This window comes from Tarenaya hassleriana, unplaced genomic scaffold, assembly GCF_000463585.1.
Source record: "Tarenaya hassleriana unplaced genomic scaffold, ASM46358v1 Cleome31, whole genome shotgun sequence".
NCBI lineage: Eukaryota > Viridiplantae > Streptophyta > Magnoliopsida > Brassicales > Cleomaceae > Tarenaya > Tarenaya hassleriana.
Window position 1 is genome coordinate 764,747 of NW_010966274.1, and position 17,794 is coordinate 782,540.

Sequence of the window (17,794 nt, forward strand, 5' to 3'; positions counted from 1 at the left end):
ACATACAAATATACATATATATATATATACACATATACATACATATATATATGTATACACATATATATACATATATACCTATGTATATAATGTGAATAATGATTCATTTTAATAAAAAGTATAAGAAAAATGAAGTTTTTTTCTTCCGGAGGTATTAATAATATCTCATAATTGATAAATTTGCCTTCAGTTGAACAATGTGGGTGGCAAAACGGGGGAACATTGTGTCCAAATGGCAAATGCTGCAGCCAATGGGGATGGTGCGGAATCTCGAACGCTCATTGCGGGGAAGGATGCCAGAGCCAGTGTCACATCGCTTCTCCTCGATCTCCACCGCCAGTTTCTAAACTGATATCAAGATCGCTGTTCGAACAAATGCTTCATATACATATATGTATGTACATATATATCTCTGTATATATATATATATATATGTATATCTATGTATATATATCTATAGATAGTAGCGGACAAAAAAATTAATTGGGGTATGTGGATATTGTAATGTATATATAACCTAAGAAAAAAATGTGATGAAAAAGTAAATTATAGAAGACTTTTTTTAAATCACGGGGGCATGTGATCCGACTGTTTATAAAGTGAGTCTGCCCATGTATATAGATATTTATATCCATATACATATATATGTATGTATGTGTATATATATATATATGTATGTGTATATGTATGTAAATTTGTATATGTATGTGTGTATATATATATATATGACTTAGTATAAATACAGAGTTTGTCGACAAGGAAAAAATACATGATTTTTTGTCGATATTCTCTAAATATAAGTAAAAAAAATGAAGTCCTTATGATAAATCTGTCTTCAGCCAAAAAATGTGGATGGCAAAACGGGGGGAAATTGTGTCCAAACGGCCAATGTTGCAGCCAATGGGGATGGTGCGGCAATTCAGACGATTACTGTGGACAGGGTTGCCAGAGCCAATGCCACGGTACTTAATCACACACACACACACATATATATATATATATATATATATGTATTTTGTAAAAATTTTGCAAAATATGTGCCCCTCGACGCACGTCCTAAAAAATGGAGACAGACAATACCACGTAAGCTACCACATAAAATTAGATAAAAAAGATAGTAAATAATAAAAATAACAATATAATAATAATAACGATAATAAAAGAAAAATATAAACGTATCTTACACATGATATATACATATATATATATACATACCAGAACCGTTCCAACCATTTTCGGGACCCTATACAAAAAAAATATTTATTTTAATTTTAAATTTTAATTTTAATTTAAAAAAATTAAATATAATGTTTATAAATATTATTAAAATGTTAATAACAATCATTGTGATAATAGTAATATTATTAGAAATAATAAATAATCATATTATATAATTAAAAGATATAAAAAATTATATTTTAAAGATTTATCATTTTTAAAAATAAATATTTAACATGAATGATATGATATAAAAAAAATAATTTTTTTAATAATTGGAGTTAAAAGATCAATATTATTCTAGGATAATATATATTTTATTTTAGATTTATAAAAAAAATTATAATTATAAACTATATTAATTAATAAATTTAATGATATTAATATAAATAAATTGTGAATTTCATATATGGTGATTACATATAACTCAAAATATTTATTAATTGATTATTACGACAAATGATTTCGAAAAAATGATCTTAATTTTATATTAAATACTATAAATTTATAAAAAAAAAAATATTTTTTAATGGGCTCATTTGAAAAAGTGTAAAAAAAATATTTTTAAGTGAATTAAACAAAACTTAAAAAATTTGTTTTTTTAATTTTTTTTAATAAATAGTACTGTTAAATTATAAATATAATAATTTTAAAAAAAATGTGGGCCTCACCCTAATTATGGGTCCTGTACAAATGTTCCAGTTGTACATGCTCTAAGACGGCCCTGATACATACTAGGGATGGGCACAAGTGTGAACACATACTTAAAAACTTAAAAAGGTATTTGGATTTGTATCCATAAGATTTGGGTATCTTATTTTAAGATTTATATTCAGGATTTATAGTTTACAAGTATCCAGAATAATGTTTAGGTATTTTGCGGATATTGGATACGGATTATTTTTTAAAAAATAACAATATTTATGTATAAAATTTTTAAAAAAATAAAGATATATCTATAAATATGGATGGATTACGGTAAAAGTATAAAATAGAGAGAGATAATAAGAGAAATAATAATAAATTTAATTTTTGGGAGATAATATTGAGAAATGTGAAATTATTTAGCTAAATAATTATATTTTGAAAATATTATATAGATATAGGATATAATTATCTATTATAAAACTAGTCGAGTATTTGCGGATATCCGTTTTTAAAAATTCTATTATCTGAATTTAGATTTGGATTCATGGGTATTCGAATATTCGAATTTAAATTTAGATTTGGATAGCTTTGAGTTCTCTAAAATCGAATATCTACGGGACGGGTATCGACGAATACCCGATTTTAGAGTATTTGTGTTCACCCTTAATACATACAAATATACATATATATATATATACACATATACATACATATATATATATATACACATATACATACATATATATATATATACACATATACATACATATATATATATATACACATATACATACATATATATATATATACACATATACATACATATATATATGTATACACATATATATACATATATACCTATGTATATAATGTGAATAATGATTCATTTTAATAAAAAGTATAAGAAAAATGAAGTTTTTTTCTTCCGGAGGTATTAATAATATCTCATAATTGATAAATTTGCCTTCAGTTGAACAATGTGGGTGGCAAAACGGGGGAACATTGTGTCCAAATGGCAAATGCTGCAGCCAATGGGGATGGTGCGGAATCTCGAACGCTCATTGCGGGGAAGGATGCCAGAGCCAGTGTCACATCGCTTCTCCTCGATCTCCACCGCCAGTTTCTAAACTGATATCAAGATCGCTGTTCGAACAAATGCTTCCTCACAGGAACAATCCCGCTTGTTCAGCTAGAGGGTTCTACACTTACGACGCTTTTCTCAAGGCCGCCAGTTCGTTCCCAGGCTTTGGCACCACTGGCGATGAAGCCACCCGCAAGAGGGAGATCGTCGCCTTCTTTGGTCAGACCTCCCATGAGACTAACGGTATATTTGTAACTTCTACAGTAGTTAAATTTCAAATGTTTACCTTATAACTATGAATGAGAATGAAAAAATGTATAACGGGATAACAGGAGAAGAGCCAACCGCGCCAGATGAACCATACGCGTGGGGATACTGCATCAAGGAAGAGGTCGAGCCATGGTCCGACTACTGCGAACCCGGTAGCAGCCGGTGGCAATGTGTTCCTGGCAAACGCTACTTCGGCAGGGGTCCCTTTCAACTCAGCTGGTTCCACCACTTCTCTACTTACACACAAATATATACACATATCAAGAGATGATGCCCTTTTCTTGTTTTTATGTTCTTTGCTTATACTTTTGACTGCATGTTGACGTAAAGGAACCACAACTACGGACCATGCGGAGAAGCCCTAGGCTTGGACTTGCTCGGAAACCCCGACCATGTGGCCAACGACAGTGTCATTTCCTTCAAAACGGCCCTATGGTTTTGGATGACGCCACAAGCCCAGAAACCCTCATGCCACGAAGTTATAACCAGCAAGTGGGTGCCATCAAAAAATGACGTCAGAGCGGGAAGACTTGCTGGCTATGGAGCCATCACCAACATCATCAATGGAGGGCTCGAGTGCGGGATCCATGAGGATGCTCGAGCCAGGAGCCGCATCGGCTTCTACAAGAGGTACTGTGATATTCTTGGGGTGACTCCTGGCGACAATCTTGATTGCGACAACCAGTTGCCTTTCGGGTTTGGTCCGTCGTTGGACGCTACTGTCTGAGCGACAAAGTATTCTCTTAACGTACGGGCCGCATATATGTATCCTACCTCAACAAATTAATGAATAAAATCGTACTGTTATGGTATGGAGAGTTTATATATATGAATGGGGCGTACACATTAATATTTTTCGTCTTTAGTTTAGAATTATTTATTCTATAAGGAATTACATATCGTAGGGCTGCTAACAAAAGAATATTATTGGCTAGAATACTGCATCAAAATTGATATTTTTTTCCTTAGAAATAGATGATAATCTGTGATATAAGAGCTGTTTATCAGCCATAGAGAATGCTCGAGTCCGCTAACTCCATCAGAGGCTATGCCCTCGGCAGTACAATGGTACCATTCGAGGATCTCAAAGTCAATAATGCATGTTTGAGACACATCTAATTCAAACAAAGCTGTGGATTAAAAGATATAAAAAATTATATTTTAAAGATTTACCATTTTTAAAAATAAATATTTAAAATGAATGAAATGATATAAAAAATAATTTTTTAATAATTGGAGTTAAAAGATCAATGTTATTGTAGGATAATATATATTTTATTTTAGATTTATAAAAAAATTATAATTATAAATTATATAAATTAAAAAATTTAATATAAATAAATTATGAATTTAATATATGATGATTACATATAACTCAAAATATTTATTAATTGATTATTACGATAAATGATTTGGAAAAAAAAGGTCTTAATTTTATATTAAATACTATAAATTTATTAAAAAAAATTATATTTAATGGGACTCACATCATTTGAAAAAGTGTAAAAAATATTTTTAAGTGAATTAAATAAAACATAGAAAATTTGTTTTTTTAATTTTTTTAATAAATAGTACTTATAAATGATAAATATAATCATTTTTTCAAATATATGAGTTCTACCCAAATTATGATCCTGTACAAATATTCCCGTTATACATGCTCTAAGACGGCCCTCCATGAATATTAGAGTTGTGTATTATTTTAGAGTCTCGCATGATAAACAGGATTAATATGAGAGAGAAAATAGAAAGGTAATAAGGAAAATCAATATTTATAAAAAGATTTAGATGAAGCGAGTTACACAAATGTACACCTTGAAGTGAAAATAGTAAAATATAGATATTTTTGATAATTTTCTTTATCCCATTCGTAAGCGAGAAATAAAAGAAAAAAAAATCTCCGATAGCCCACGGAAAAGAAGCGAAGACGACGCGCCATAGAGAGCGTGTTTTAAGGGAAGCGCGTGGAGGGGGCAAGTGGGAGAAGCTTACACACCTCTGTTTCTTTCTTTAGTATTTTAAAAAATAAAATAAAAATAAAGAAACATTAACTCGTGCCTGACGCGGACACGGTATTAGGCGATGACTTGTTTTTAAAGCATTTAAAAACACCGTTTAATTCCAATTTTTTTTGTCCTATTTGCCAATGGTCTCCAACTGTCCAAATGGAACTAGAAGATCGTGTGCGATATTTTCTTTTTCTTTTTCTTTTTATTAACAAATTGTTGAAAATATTTAAGGATGTTGTGAAGTTGCGATGAAAGTATACTTTTTATAGTTTTATCGTACCATCGTACGAAACTGATGTTATTTAATATTAGCTTTAAGGCCTTACTTCTTTGAAACAAATATTCCAATAAATAAATAAATCTAGAATACTACAAAAGAAAAATCCACACCATAAATCTATAAAGTATGATATTTCACAAAAGAAACGGAAATAATAGTCTTCGATACAAATAAATTTCTCTGGGCGAGGTTGTATGATATAAATATTTTATATTTTTAAAAATTATGATATATTTTCGAACCCACGTTGACCATTACCTTGTAAAAAAATGATATATAACTTGCATGGGGATATATCAATATAATATCATAGGAAAGATATACCTTTCTGGAGGTTATTTTCGATTTAAAAAAGAATGATTTCTACAATGTGATTCTTAATCGGAATTAAAATATTTTTAAAATTCGATGGTAGTACTATATTAATGATAAGCATTTTTATACGATGTTTTGATATAGAATATCTAATATATTTTACTCATTTTTGTATATTTATAGGTATTTTAAAGTGTATTTGGTTCTGATACTAATTGTTTTTTTTTTTTAAGTAGAAATTCATACATAAAAAAATATATAAAAGAGTAAAAATATGATTTTGGAGCATGACGAACGAAATGGATGTATTTAGAATTGTTACGGAGAAAAACATGAAGATTCGAGAAATCGAGTCTAATAATTTCTACCACACAAATCTAGATAATGATTGCTATATGTCATTAGAAAGAGCTTTTGAAAAGGCTATCATAGACATCAAACTTAAGTAAATCCGATATTAAATCAGAAAGTTACAAACGAAATTGTAAAGCCCATCAAAATGTTCAAAGAGCACAAACGATCGTTCGTGTATATACGAACGATCGATCATATTGTAAAACCTTCCAAAATCTTTATTAATCAGGGGAACGATCGATCGATCACTCCCAATCGTTTAAATCAATCATAAGAACACAAACATAATATATTTAATGAAAAATTCCAAAAAAATAAGAAAATTTATAATTTTTAAAAAAAAAACCTGAACTCTATATTTTTCCAAATAAATTCTTATCTTTTTTAAATACAAAGACGAGAAACATTTTTTATATATGTGTACTGCTTCCTCCGACCTAAACCCTAAACTACAAACTTAAGAAACACTAGGAGAGAATCGCGCGATGCGCGGTTTATTCTTTTGTATTGTTATTAATTTAAAATGTTTACGTTTTTAGTAAAGATTATATTATTAAATCATTATATATATATATATATATATAAAGGAATGAATAAATGAAAGAATTTTAATATTATTGTACTATTATCATATAAAATCATTATTAGTTGAATAAGTTTGTTACAGATATTTTTCATAATCAAATGCATATTTAGACAATGTAATTGTAATATATGTATTAAATAAATAAAATATTATTCGTTTTCAAATTTTGCAATGTTATAAAACAAATGGTAAATAGAATATTGAACATAGTGTAATAAATATGTACTAAATATTAATAGAAATATTTTCCGTTTTAGATGTATCATATATTATCTTTTTCATTATCACGTTTAAAAATAATAACTGATAAATTTGTTTAATATAAAATTTTAAAATTTTGGATAACATATAATTTTTTAATAATTGGAGTTAAAAGATCAATGTTATTCTAGAATAATATAGATTTTATTTTAGATTTATAAAAAAATTATAATTATAAACTATATTAATTAATAAATTTAATGATATAAATATAAATAAATTATGAATTTAATATATGGTGATTATATATAACTCAAAATATTTATTAATTGATTATTATAACAAATAATCAATGTCGGAGAAAATGGTTTTAATCTTATATTAAATAATATAAATTTATAGAATAAAAAATTATTTTTTAAAAATAGGGACCCATCTCATTTGAAAAAGTGTGGAAAAAAATATTTTTTAAGTGAATTAAACAAAACTTAAAAAATTTGCTATTTTAATTTTTTAATAAATATTATTTGTAAATTATAAATATAACAATTTAAAAACAATGTGAGCCCCATCCAAGTTGTGGGCCCTGTGCAAATGCTCCACTTGTACCTACTCTAGTTTTTGAGATTTGATCAGAATAAATAAAAGGGGTTATTAGTTTCATGTTTTGGCCAAAAAAATCGAAAATTCATCATACTTTTGATTAGGGCTGGGTATTCCGGTTCGGTTCTTCAGAACCGGACCGAATCAAACCGTTAAAACGGTATTTTTTCCGACCCAAAACCGCTGTTATTTCCCGAACGGTACCATTTTTAGAGAACCGAATTTTCCCAGAACCGAACCGAACCGAACTTTAAAAATCCCGAAAAACCGAATATTTTTAAAGAAAATCTATCATTTATTTAATAAAACCCAAAACCGAACCGAACCGATACCGAAACCGAACCGAACCGAATACAATAAATAACCCGATTGGTACATATTTTTGTAAAACCAAAAGAACCGAACCGATTTATTCCGTCCCGAACCCGAACCGTTTCCCGAAATGCCCATTCCTACTTTTGATCATGACAAAATCTTTCAGAGAATCGAAAAAGTTCAAGTGAATAATTATTTGTAGGTGAAAACTCCAGTCGGATTGTAGATTGAAAACAAGAGAGTTTTATATAACGAAGATAAAAAAAAAAAGTGGTAATTTTTTTGTGTGTTTTTATATATTTTTTTTCACAAAAAGATTGAACATTTGATGGGTTATTTCATATTCAAAAGACCCACCTAAAATTTTCTATAACATTGTAATGCCTTTTTCCCTTTTGTTTTACATTTTTTTCTTTTTATTTTTCCTTTATTTTACATTAAAGGGAAGTCACTACATCCATATCCCCGTTTTGATTCATTTGCAACTTGATTATTTTCAATCCAAATTTTAGGATTTCAAAAACTCCCCCTTTTTTTAGTTTCTTTTAACGAATGCGTTTTAATTTTATTCTAATTCTATTCATATTCAATTTTTATATAAATTATTTTATTTTGAAACATTTTCTCTTCGTATAGATTCATTTATTTTAATTTTAAAAATACTCTATCTATTTTTATATTATAGTGTTTTTTAATTTTTAAAAAAATAATTAATATAAATCTAAAATGTGATCAATTTATTAGTTTAGAATTGAGTAGAAAAACTTTGTGTAGATTTAATTAATTTTTTTTAGAGATCATTGATTGAGTTGAGCATATGAAAAATAGTATATTTTAATTGGATTTTGAAAATCTATAATCTAGTAACAAAAGTTTTTTCTAGAATATATTAAAACCATTAATTATACAACTTATTCTTAACATATCATATTGAGATAGAAATAGAATTTAAAATAAAAAATAAAAACAAACCCAAACTGATATATATATATATATACATATATGTGTGTGTGTATATATATATGTATATATGTAAAAGGTAAACAGATTTAAATGGGTCAACCACTTTCCCTTTCATGGCACCTTCATAGTGCAAGCGTGGGACCTCAAGATCCACTTTCTTCACGTCAAATTTTCTTTTCTATTTTTTAATATTTCTTTAGATAGGATCAAAACTATTGTCCAATTACATTTGAAAATTCCAAACAAGACGACAAAAAAAAATTAATATTTTTTTTGGTGAGATGGGACCATACAATACATCATTCATCCACATGCTTAGTCCAACTTCAATCATAAAATATCATTCTTTGGACTATAAAACACTGTTAATTAAATAAAGGATAAAACCCCTAAAAAAACCTCCAACTTGTAAAAATATATACAAATAAACCTTCAACTTAAAAATATGTCATTCAATCCCCGAACTTGTAACTTATCACTGAATAAAACCTCGAACTTGTAAATTATTGCTCTAATAAACCTTTGACCAGTTTGACCACAATTTCAGACGATCGAAAATCCACGTTTTAACGAATTGTTGATGTCACCTTATACACGTTATCAATTTTAATTTAAAAAAATGACATCAGCAATCCGTCAATACGTAGATTTCCGATCGTTTGAAATTGTGGTCAAACCGGTCAAAGGTTTATTAGATCAATAATTTGCAAGTTCGAGGTTTTATTCAGTGGCAATTTACAAGTTTGGAGATTGAATGACAGCTTTTCAAATTGAAGGTTTATTTGTATATATTTTTGCAAGTTGAAGATTTTTTAGGAGTTTTATCCATAAATAAAATATCCACAAAAGCAATGTTGTAAATATATCCACTGCAACATATTTGCAAAAAAAAAAATTAAAATTTAGGAAAAAAAGGGTAAGTGGTCAAAGTCCAAAACAAAAGGGGAACATATCTCACCCCACACTTCAATGGCAGAAGAAAAGAAGAGAGAGAGTCAAAGATTCCATTCCATGGCCATTAATTTAATTACAATCAATTTTACTTTTCTTCTCCATCTACTTTTTCAACTGCATTTCTTTAAAAAAAAATGGACATAATTAAATTTAAATTTTTATAATTTTTTCTTATATAAAGATTTTCTCATTTCCTTCTCAATTCCTTTGCACTTCCATAAATTTAAATTTATATAAAGATTTTCTCATTTCCTTCTCGATTTCTCTGCACTTCCATCTGTATCCAACAGTCACTGAAACCAGTTCGGTTCCATCCATCCATACATACATACATACATACATACATACATATATATATATATATATATAGATGAATCTTGAATGCAAAGTTGCTAACTTTTCCATGAAGTATAACCCATTATGTGATCGAAGAGAAGTGAATTGAAATCATATAAACTTTTTTTTGTTAAAAAAATCATATAACCTTTTCACTTCACATAATCGAATCGACGATTTAACCTCGGTGTTGCATTTGCAAATATTACACATCATCATCACCATCATCATCATAAACATCATCACCATCATCGAATCACGCATATGAGCCAAAAAAAAATTGAAAAACTTCTTGGGAGAAAAATGAAGGGCTCGTACCAACTCAAGACGTAGAAGAACCTGAAGAAACACGAGGGGAAGTCACCGGAAAAAGAGGGAGAAGCCGCGGCTCCGACTCCCTCGGCGTCGTCGCCGGCGAAGGATGCAAGAAGAACCCTTTTTCTTTAATGGCTCTCTCTTCCAAATCAGCACCCGATTTCGATGTAAAATCGGTATTGACGACGAACCCAGATTCGTTCGGGCTCTGATTCGACGACCCGGATCGATCAAACGGGTCGGGTATGAGAGGAGTGACCGGACTGAGAACCAGAGCCGGGAAATCCAAGATGCTCGGGGAGAGAATCTCCGGTTTGCGTGGGGAGAAACCGGAATGAACCGAGGAGTAAACCGGGTTGATCTTGAGATTCTTCAACGAGTTGCGACGCTCGTAGAGGCGGAAACCGGGGGAGGACTGTTTCTTGTTGGGAACGGCTTTGATGGGAGGGATCGAGTGAGAGGAGGAGGAGGAAGATGATTTGGGAGGAACCGGGTCGGGTTGGTGGGTCAGGTTAACGGGTCGGGCGAGTTTGGGGGAATCGGAGGAGCCGGTGAGCATCTGAACGACGTGTTTGAAGGAGGAAGTGTCGGCTTGGACGAAGGTTGTCGGATAAGGGTTAGAGGGTTCGGATCTGGTCGAAACGGGTCGGGTCGTGGTTGTGGTCGGAGCGGCGGTGGTGCTGCAGCTGCTACTGTTGTGTCTTGTCGGAGAGGGCAGGAGAAGATTTTGGGGGGCATCTCTGAATCTGGGCGAATTCTCCATTGATGCAGAGCTCTGAGAGAGAGAGAGAGAGAGAGAGAGAGAGATGTGGCGTTGTGGTTTTCGGGGTTTGGTAAGAAATGTTCTGGTGGGGACTCTAATTGGCCCTTTGGTTCTCGCTTTCTTTCATTTACGCTCACGCGCCGTTTGGGGAGAGTGAATCAACGCGCTGACTCTACAAGTACGAAGTTTTAGAAAATGTGGGTGAAATATTGAGATTATTAAGGATTTTTTTTAAATCGTTAATTTAAACTCTTTTGGACACGTCACACGATTATACAAATCCGCAATTATCACACACATATATATATATATATATTATAGTATATAACCAAATCGAGCATTAACTGAATAACAAGTTTTGGATAAAAATAGATCTTTTCCCTGACAATTGATATATTTGATGAAATTATATTTACTATATGTCTAATTCCCTGATTTGGTTAATAGCTCAATAGTCAAACCGATTAGAATAAAAATACCATATAAATTATAATCATATCCCAAATGAATTGTTGTAAAATATAATATTTATATTTTCAACTGAAATATCGAATTATAGAATAAAAAAAGGGAAATTAAAATAATATATCAATTTATCAAATTTAACAAAATAAAATCTGAACCAATTTTTTTACCAAATAAACACTGAACTCTTCTGAATTTTATTGTTTCTTACAAATAAATCCGAATTTTCAAAATTATATCATATTTAACCATTAACATTGAAATGGTAATTCGAAATTCGATTAACGTTAGAATTGATACGTTATCATTAAAAAAGCTATATCGGTGTTGAGAGTTAAATATGATATGATTAAAAGTTCGGATTTATTTATATAAAACACTAAAATTTAGGAGAGTTGGGAATTTATTTGATAAAAAATTTTTAATTTAGATTTTATTTTTGCAAATTTGATATGTAGAGGAAGCAGCATTTATTTATAAAAAGGACGCTAAATCTGATTTACGAACCCACCTGAGATTCCAAGGAGGATAAACATAGGATGGTGGTGGATACCTGGAAATTCCTTTGTTTCTCCACAAATAGAAACAGTTACGTCTGAGATGTCCTTCTTTGCCACAGTGATAACAACTCCTATTTTCTCGACCTCTCCAATTAGTCTTTCTCACAAACTGTCGTGGGTGAGTACTACTTCGTTTGGTTGCAGGTGGCTCTTGACTCAAATTTCCCCCAAACACAAATTTTAGATCAGAACGAAGCCTTATACGTATATGTTGGGCCGTGGATTAGTTGCACCTCTTTAAACTTTTTAGGGTTCATGAATTGGGCCGTACATGTACATCGACCCCCAATATCTTCACATTGAAAAAAAAAATCATAAAGAGGTGGATTCGTATTCGGATCGGATCGGGTCAACCCATTTAATATCTTTTATATTTTTTGTATTTATTTTTAAAAAATATAATCAAGTTTTTAGATCGACGTACAACTTGAATTTTTTTTTCAATGTCTATAAATTCAGTTCTGGATTCGAACCGGACTTTGAATTTCGGACCAAATTTGATACCAAGCTCATACCGTTTCTATTTGTGTGTGTATATATGGAAAAATCATAAAAATATCTTAATTTGTTAATTTATAAAATAAAATCTAAATTTTGCTTTTTGCGAAATAAAACATTAACTTGATTCTTGAGTTATGAATAAACCTAAACTTTATAACACTTTATCATTTTTAAACGTGGCGTCCCGATATTGGAATATACGGATGATGATGGTGTGCCAAATATAGTTAAAATATTAATTTGTCATATAGGATATCGATACGTCACGTCATCATTCAGGTTTAAAAATGATAACAATCATAAAATTCTAATTTATTTCGACTAAAAGAATAAAATTAGGGTTTTATTTGATAAAAACTAAAATTCAGATTTTATTTTATGAAAATTGATTGAAAATTGATAAGTTGAGTTATTTTTTGGGATTCTTCATATATATATATATATATACGGAGAATATAAACATCATGATTAGAGAGAGAGGCCATATCGCAATAATCATGAAGCATCGATCTCACACTTGATCGACCCGCCACAACTTTCCCATGTGAATAGTTATCACGTACACGATTTCCCCATAGCATTCAAATCGACTTATAACCCTCTTGCTTTCCACTGTTTTTGGGCCCTCTAACTTTGGAAAAAGATTATTAAAATGTGTCTGCCACGTGGCCGACCGTTTCACAGCTGATTTCTCGGGATATATATATATTTTATAATTTTAAAAAAAGTAAAATAATAAACAATACGTATGGTAATGACTAAATCATACTGTAAACTGCTAGCGAGTAGCGATTACTAATGTGTATCCGTATGGATCGGCTTGGAGACAGGATTGGTCACAAGTAGGGATGGGCGAACTTCGGTTAATCGATCACGGTTAATTCGGGTTCAGATATTTCGGTTTTTAAAAATTCATAACCAAACGGTTATTTAATTTTATTCGGTTCGATTCGATTCGGGTATATATCGATCGGTTCGGTTAATAATCAAAATACCCGAACCGAATGCCCACTCCTAATCACAAGGGCAATGTGACCCTTATAGTTCATGCTTCTTGCTTTGCTCTTGAACGGGTTTGGACCGTCAATCCGTGACAAAAATAGTTGACGTTCTTTCTGTTTGCTTTACTTTTTTCTATTTTAGTCTCTCTTGGGACTTAAATTCTCTCTTTTTTTGTCGAATTGAAAATTTTTAGAAATTTTATTTCTTAGTTTATTGGGTTTGGTATGTTTTTGGCGGATTTGGTTTTGTTTGGTTCCCGGGTGATGATTTTAGCGTCAGGTTTATGGAAGTCGACGTTCTGGGGTTTTAGGGTTTTCGGCCATTGTTGTCCTGTTGTGAAGCTTTCAACTTAAGTTGCTATCTTTCTCTTCTGGGTTTTATGAGTTATTTGTTCGGGTCATATCTGTTTGAATTCCAATCCCTTTTGGTGTTTCTAGTCAGGTAAGTTTTTATGTCATCTCCCAAAAGTTTCCTAGGTTTTTTATAACTTTATCTACATCGAGTTCCATGGGGATAAACAAAATAATGGAATCGCTATGCATGACAGACTTGGATCATTGTATGTATATATATATATATATATATATATATATATATATAATTCACATGTATTTCAAACCATTCCAAGACCTATCGTCGAATAAATATAATTAATTCCAATTAATATTATGTAAACTCTACATATATAAGATTATATGTGACCTTTCATTAAAAAACATATATATTATATGTAACTTGCTAAAAAATCTATCAATTATCTGACTTGCTAAAAAAAACCTTCTTACTTTAAAAGTTGTTATAAAAATTTATCAACTAATTTTTCAAGAGAAAAAATCAACTATCTAATTTAGTGGAAAAAAATCTTCTATTTTAAATTTATTATAAAACCCCATTAACTTTTAATTTTAAACTAAAAAAATCATATTTATTATTTTAATTAAAAAATATATACATTATCTTTTATATAATTAATTTTAATACAAATTATATATTATATAATATTTCAGTTACTAATTTGTTTTATAAAAATTAGTTTCGAACATCTGAAATATTAATAGATAACAAATATTACCAGTTTTCATATACGATTATGAATTCAAATTATAAAATATATCTAATTTTTAAGTATAACATTTGTACATAAATTTATTATATAAAGAATAATTTATATAAATTATATCATTATAAACATCACAATAAAACCTTAAATATTTATACAAACTTTAAATAATAGTGTAATGAATTTATATAAGTATTGATTTTTTTTATTGCGATACTTAGAATTGTATAGTCTATATACGTTTTTTTTTTTCAAAAATAAAAGATTTTTGTAAAAAGATTAAATAGAATGTGTTTGAAAGTAAGCTAGATTGTTGATTTTTTTTTTCAAAATAAATGATTGATGGAATTTTAAAACAATTTCAACATGAAAAGTTTGTTTTGAGTTGATGGTTTATGTTCAAAAATTAATAATAGTTGATTAAACTTATAAAAAAATTCAAAGTAGACTTTTTTGAAATAAATTAAATTCTCTTTTGTTTTTTTTTAAGTTTATCCCTAAATTGAAAGCAGGTATATGTAAACTCTACGTAACATGAGTGTTGTATACTATCATTCCAAGACATATCGTCGAATAAATTTTTGTTTTTTTGGGTAATCATCGAATAAAATTATTATGTAAACTCTACTATAAAAAGCACTCTCACACGATATTGCAAATCAAAAAATTCTCAAACTGATTCTATTTCTTTGATACGTGTCAAGTACACTTCAATCATTTCCAAGTAGCACTCAACCCACCCAGTTTCACTCCCCCTGAGTAAAACCCCAGTATCACAAGAAATTCTATCAGCCACAAACACTTTGTGTGCAGCGCACACCACGTGTTACCCTAGACCTCGTCTAGGCCAGTGAGCGGTTCGCCTGTTGCTTAAGGCTCCCCCTCAGATCTACCTCACGTTCCCTCAGATATCTCTCACCAGTGTTTCCCGTACATGTGACTCTCACCCAGGTCACAGACTCTGCTTCTCAATAGCAATAATCTCGACAACCTTTCTGTAATGGGGTCTTCGGTATATATAAACTTCTCCAAGTGATTCTCTCAATATCATCCGAATATATGCCTTGCCTTTTCTTGATTGATGTGAATGTCTTCTTTCCTTTTGTTGCTTCTTTCCTTTTGTGCTTTCCATATTCAGCTCCATACTTCCATTTGTTGATTTGAATCTTCTAGATGTTGAATATGCTATTTCCTTGCTTTAACAATCTCTCCCTTTTTGACTTTCTACTTAGACACACTCAAACTCACAGAACATGTAATCGCAATTCATAGCAACCAAGATATGTCTACACATTTGGTACATAACACACATAACCAAGGTCATATCACTAGACAAATTCAGACAGTAAACACACGTAGCATTCAGAACACAGAATTAAGTGAAATCTACTTCAGTAATTTTGAACTACTGTTCACACTCAGTTTACTCTTCCTGATCAGACTTAGTCGCAGCGGAATGTTGATCTTAGCATCTGAAACTGATCGAACCTTATTTTCCATTTTCTCCCCCTGTGTGTTTAAGCAGAAGCTCAAAAAAAACATTTAAGCTCAATATCCAGACAAGTTTGAAAACCACTCATTTAAACGGGAAATTTTAAGTTTTTCGAAAACACTAGTGATTTTTCAGTTTCCGCCTCGTCACAATTTAACATGTTCATATTACTAAAGCGTCTAAATAATCACAGGTCATTTTGTGTTTTTTTTTAAAAATCACACATCAACAAAAGAGAATCAAACGATTAGGTTAGAGATACCTGTCATGAAGATAATCAAGTCTCTGAAATGATCCTTTCGGTCAGTTGCACTTCACACATTCTCAGGCACTTCTCAAACCATACATAGTGTTGAACAATTTTTCATACTCTTTAGTATTCAGGTTCTGAACTTCTAGGACGTTGTATCAACAAAGACTTCCCACCATTTAGATCCAGACTATCTCTTTTAGAGATATACTCTTATAGATGCAATTTTTTTTTTGCCATCTACAGCGGAGTATTCAGAACTTTTTAGGAACATACTCAATCATCATGGTTTTCTTCTCAACTTGTTCCCATAGTAAATGATGTTGCACAAAATTCTTTGAGATATTAATGCCACTCATATCATCACATCGTGCAGTAAAAGAGGGTAAGTTGATACCGTAATCGAATAGCATCTGACGCATCCACAGAAGTTGAGTGCAACAGCTTCCCAAGACAATGTATTCTGCTTCGGCAGAAGTACTTCGTCGATCATCAGCATGATCTCCCAAGTCCGCATTACAGAATCCCACCAACTCGCAGCTAGAGTCCTTTGTGTAGTGCAATCCAAATTCCAGAGTTTTCTTCACATACTTACTGATCCGCTTAACCGCATGTTGCGTAGATTCTGTCTTTGAGTTGATCCAAGTGTAGCAGTTGTTGGAATTCCTCTTCCCTGTTAGGACACACTTGTTTTTCACATCAGACACGAAGCAAGCATTCTTCGTAAATTTCACTCTCATCCCATTGTCACATAGCTGACTAATACTGATGAGGTTGGCTTTCAGTCCTTGAACTACCTTGACGTCAGTCAGTTTGGGTAGCCCAGCATGATCCAGTGTTCCTTTACCCAAAATCTTTCCTTGTTTCCCATCACCAAATGTAACACTCCCTCCACTTGGTGTTTCAATGAACCCTTTCAACAGTGCTTGATTACCAGTCATATGCTTGGAACATCCACTGTCAAAGTACCAGATTCCAGTATCGTTGTTCTGCTCAGTAGTGTATGCCACATTGCACGCTAAATCTGATTTACGAACCCACCTGAGATTCCAAGGAGGATAAACATAGGATGGTGGTGGATACATGGAAATTCCTTTGTTTCTCCACAAATAGAAACAGTTACGTCTGAGATGTCCTTCTTTGCCACAGTGATAACAACTCCTATTTTCTCGACCTCTCCAATTAGTCTTTCTCACAAACTCTCGTGGGTGAGTACTACTTCGTTTGGTTGCAGGTGGCTCTTGACTCAAATT

General features: G+C 30.9%; 2 protein-coding genes across 2 annotated transcripts; one reads left to right on the plus strand and one right to left on the minus strand.

The window, feature by feature from the left end:
* Positions 1-820: 820 nt before the first annotated feature.
* Positions 821-4,044, plus strand: LOC104820550 (endochitinase-like). The gene is made up of 4 exons (XM_019203331.1): positions 821-962; positions 2,837-3,190; positions 3,280-3,436; positions 3,548-4,044. The coding sequence occupies exons 1-4, from the start codon at positions 821-823 to the stop codon at positions 3,942-3,944; spliced, it is 1,050 nt and encodes a 349-aa protein (XP_019058876.1). The 3' UTR covers positions 3,945-4,044.
* Positions 4,045-10,238: 6,194 nt separating this feature from the next.
* Positions 10,239-11,295, minus strand: LOC104820551 (VQ motif-containing protein 4-like). The gene has a single exon (XM_010551030.2). The coding sequence runs from the start codon at positions 11,209-11,211 to the stop codon at positions 10,456-10,458; it is 756 nt and encodes a 251-aa protein (XP_010549332.1). The 5' UTR covers positions 11,212-11,295; the 3' UTR covers positions 10,239-10,455.
* Between the last annotated feature and the right edge of the window lie 6,499 nt (positions 11,296-17,794).

Coding starts and splice junctions, on each gene's coding strand:
- LOC104820550 (XM_019203331.1), top strand. CDS start 821: ATGATAAATCTGTCTTCAGCCAAAAAATGTGGATGGCAAAACGGGGGG. Junction 963..2,836: donor TTGCCAGAGCCAATGCCACG/GTACTTAATCAC, acceptor ATTTGCCTTCAG/TTGAACAATGTGGGTGGCAA. Junction 3,191..3,279: donor GACCTCCCATGAGACTAACG/GTATATTTGTAA, acceptor ACGGGATAACAG/GAGAAGAGCCAACCGCGCCA.
- LOC104820551 (XM_010551030.2), bottom strand. CDS start 11,211: ATGGAGAATTCGCCCAGATTCAGAGATGCCCCCCAAAATCTTCTCCTG.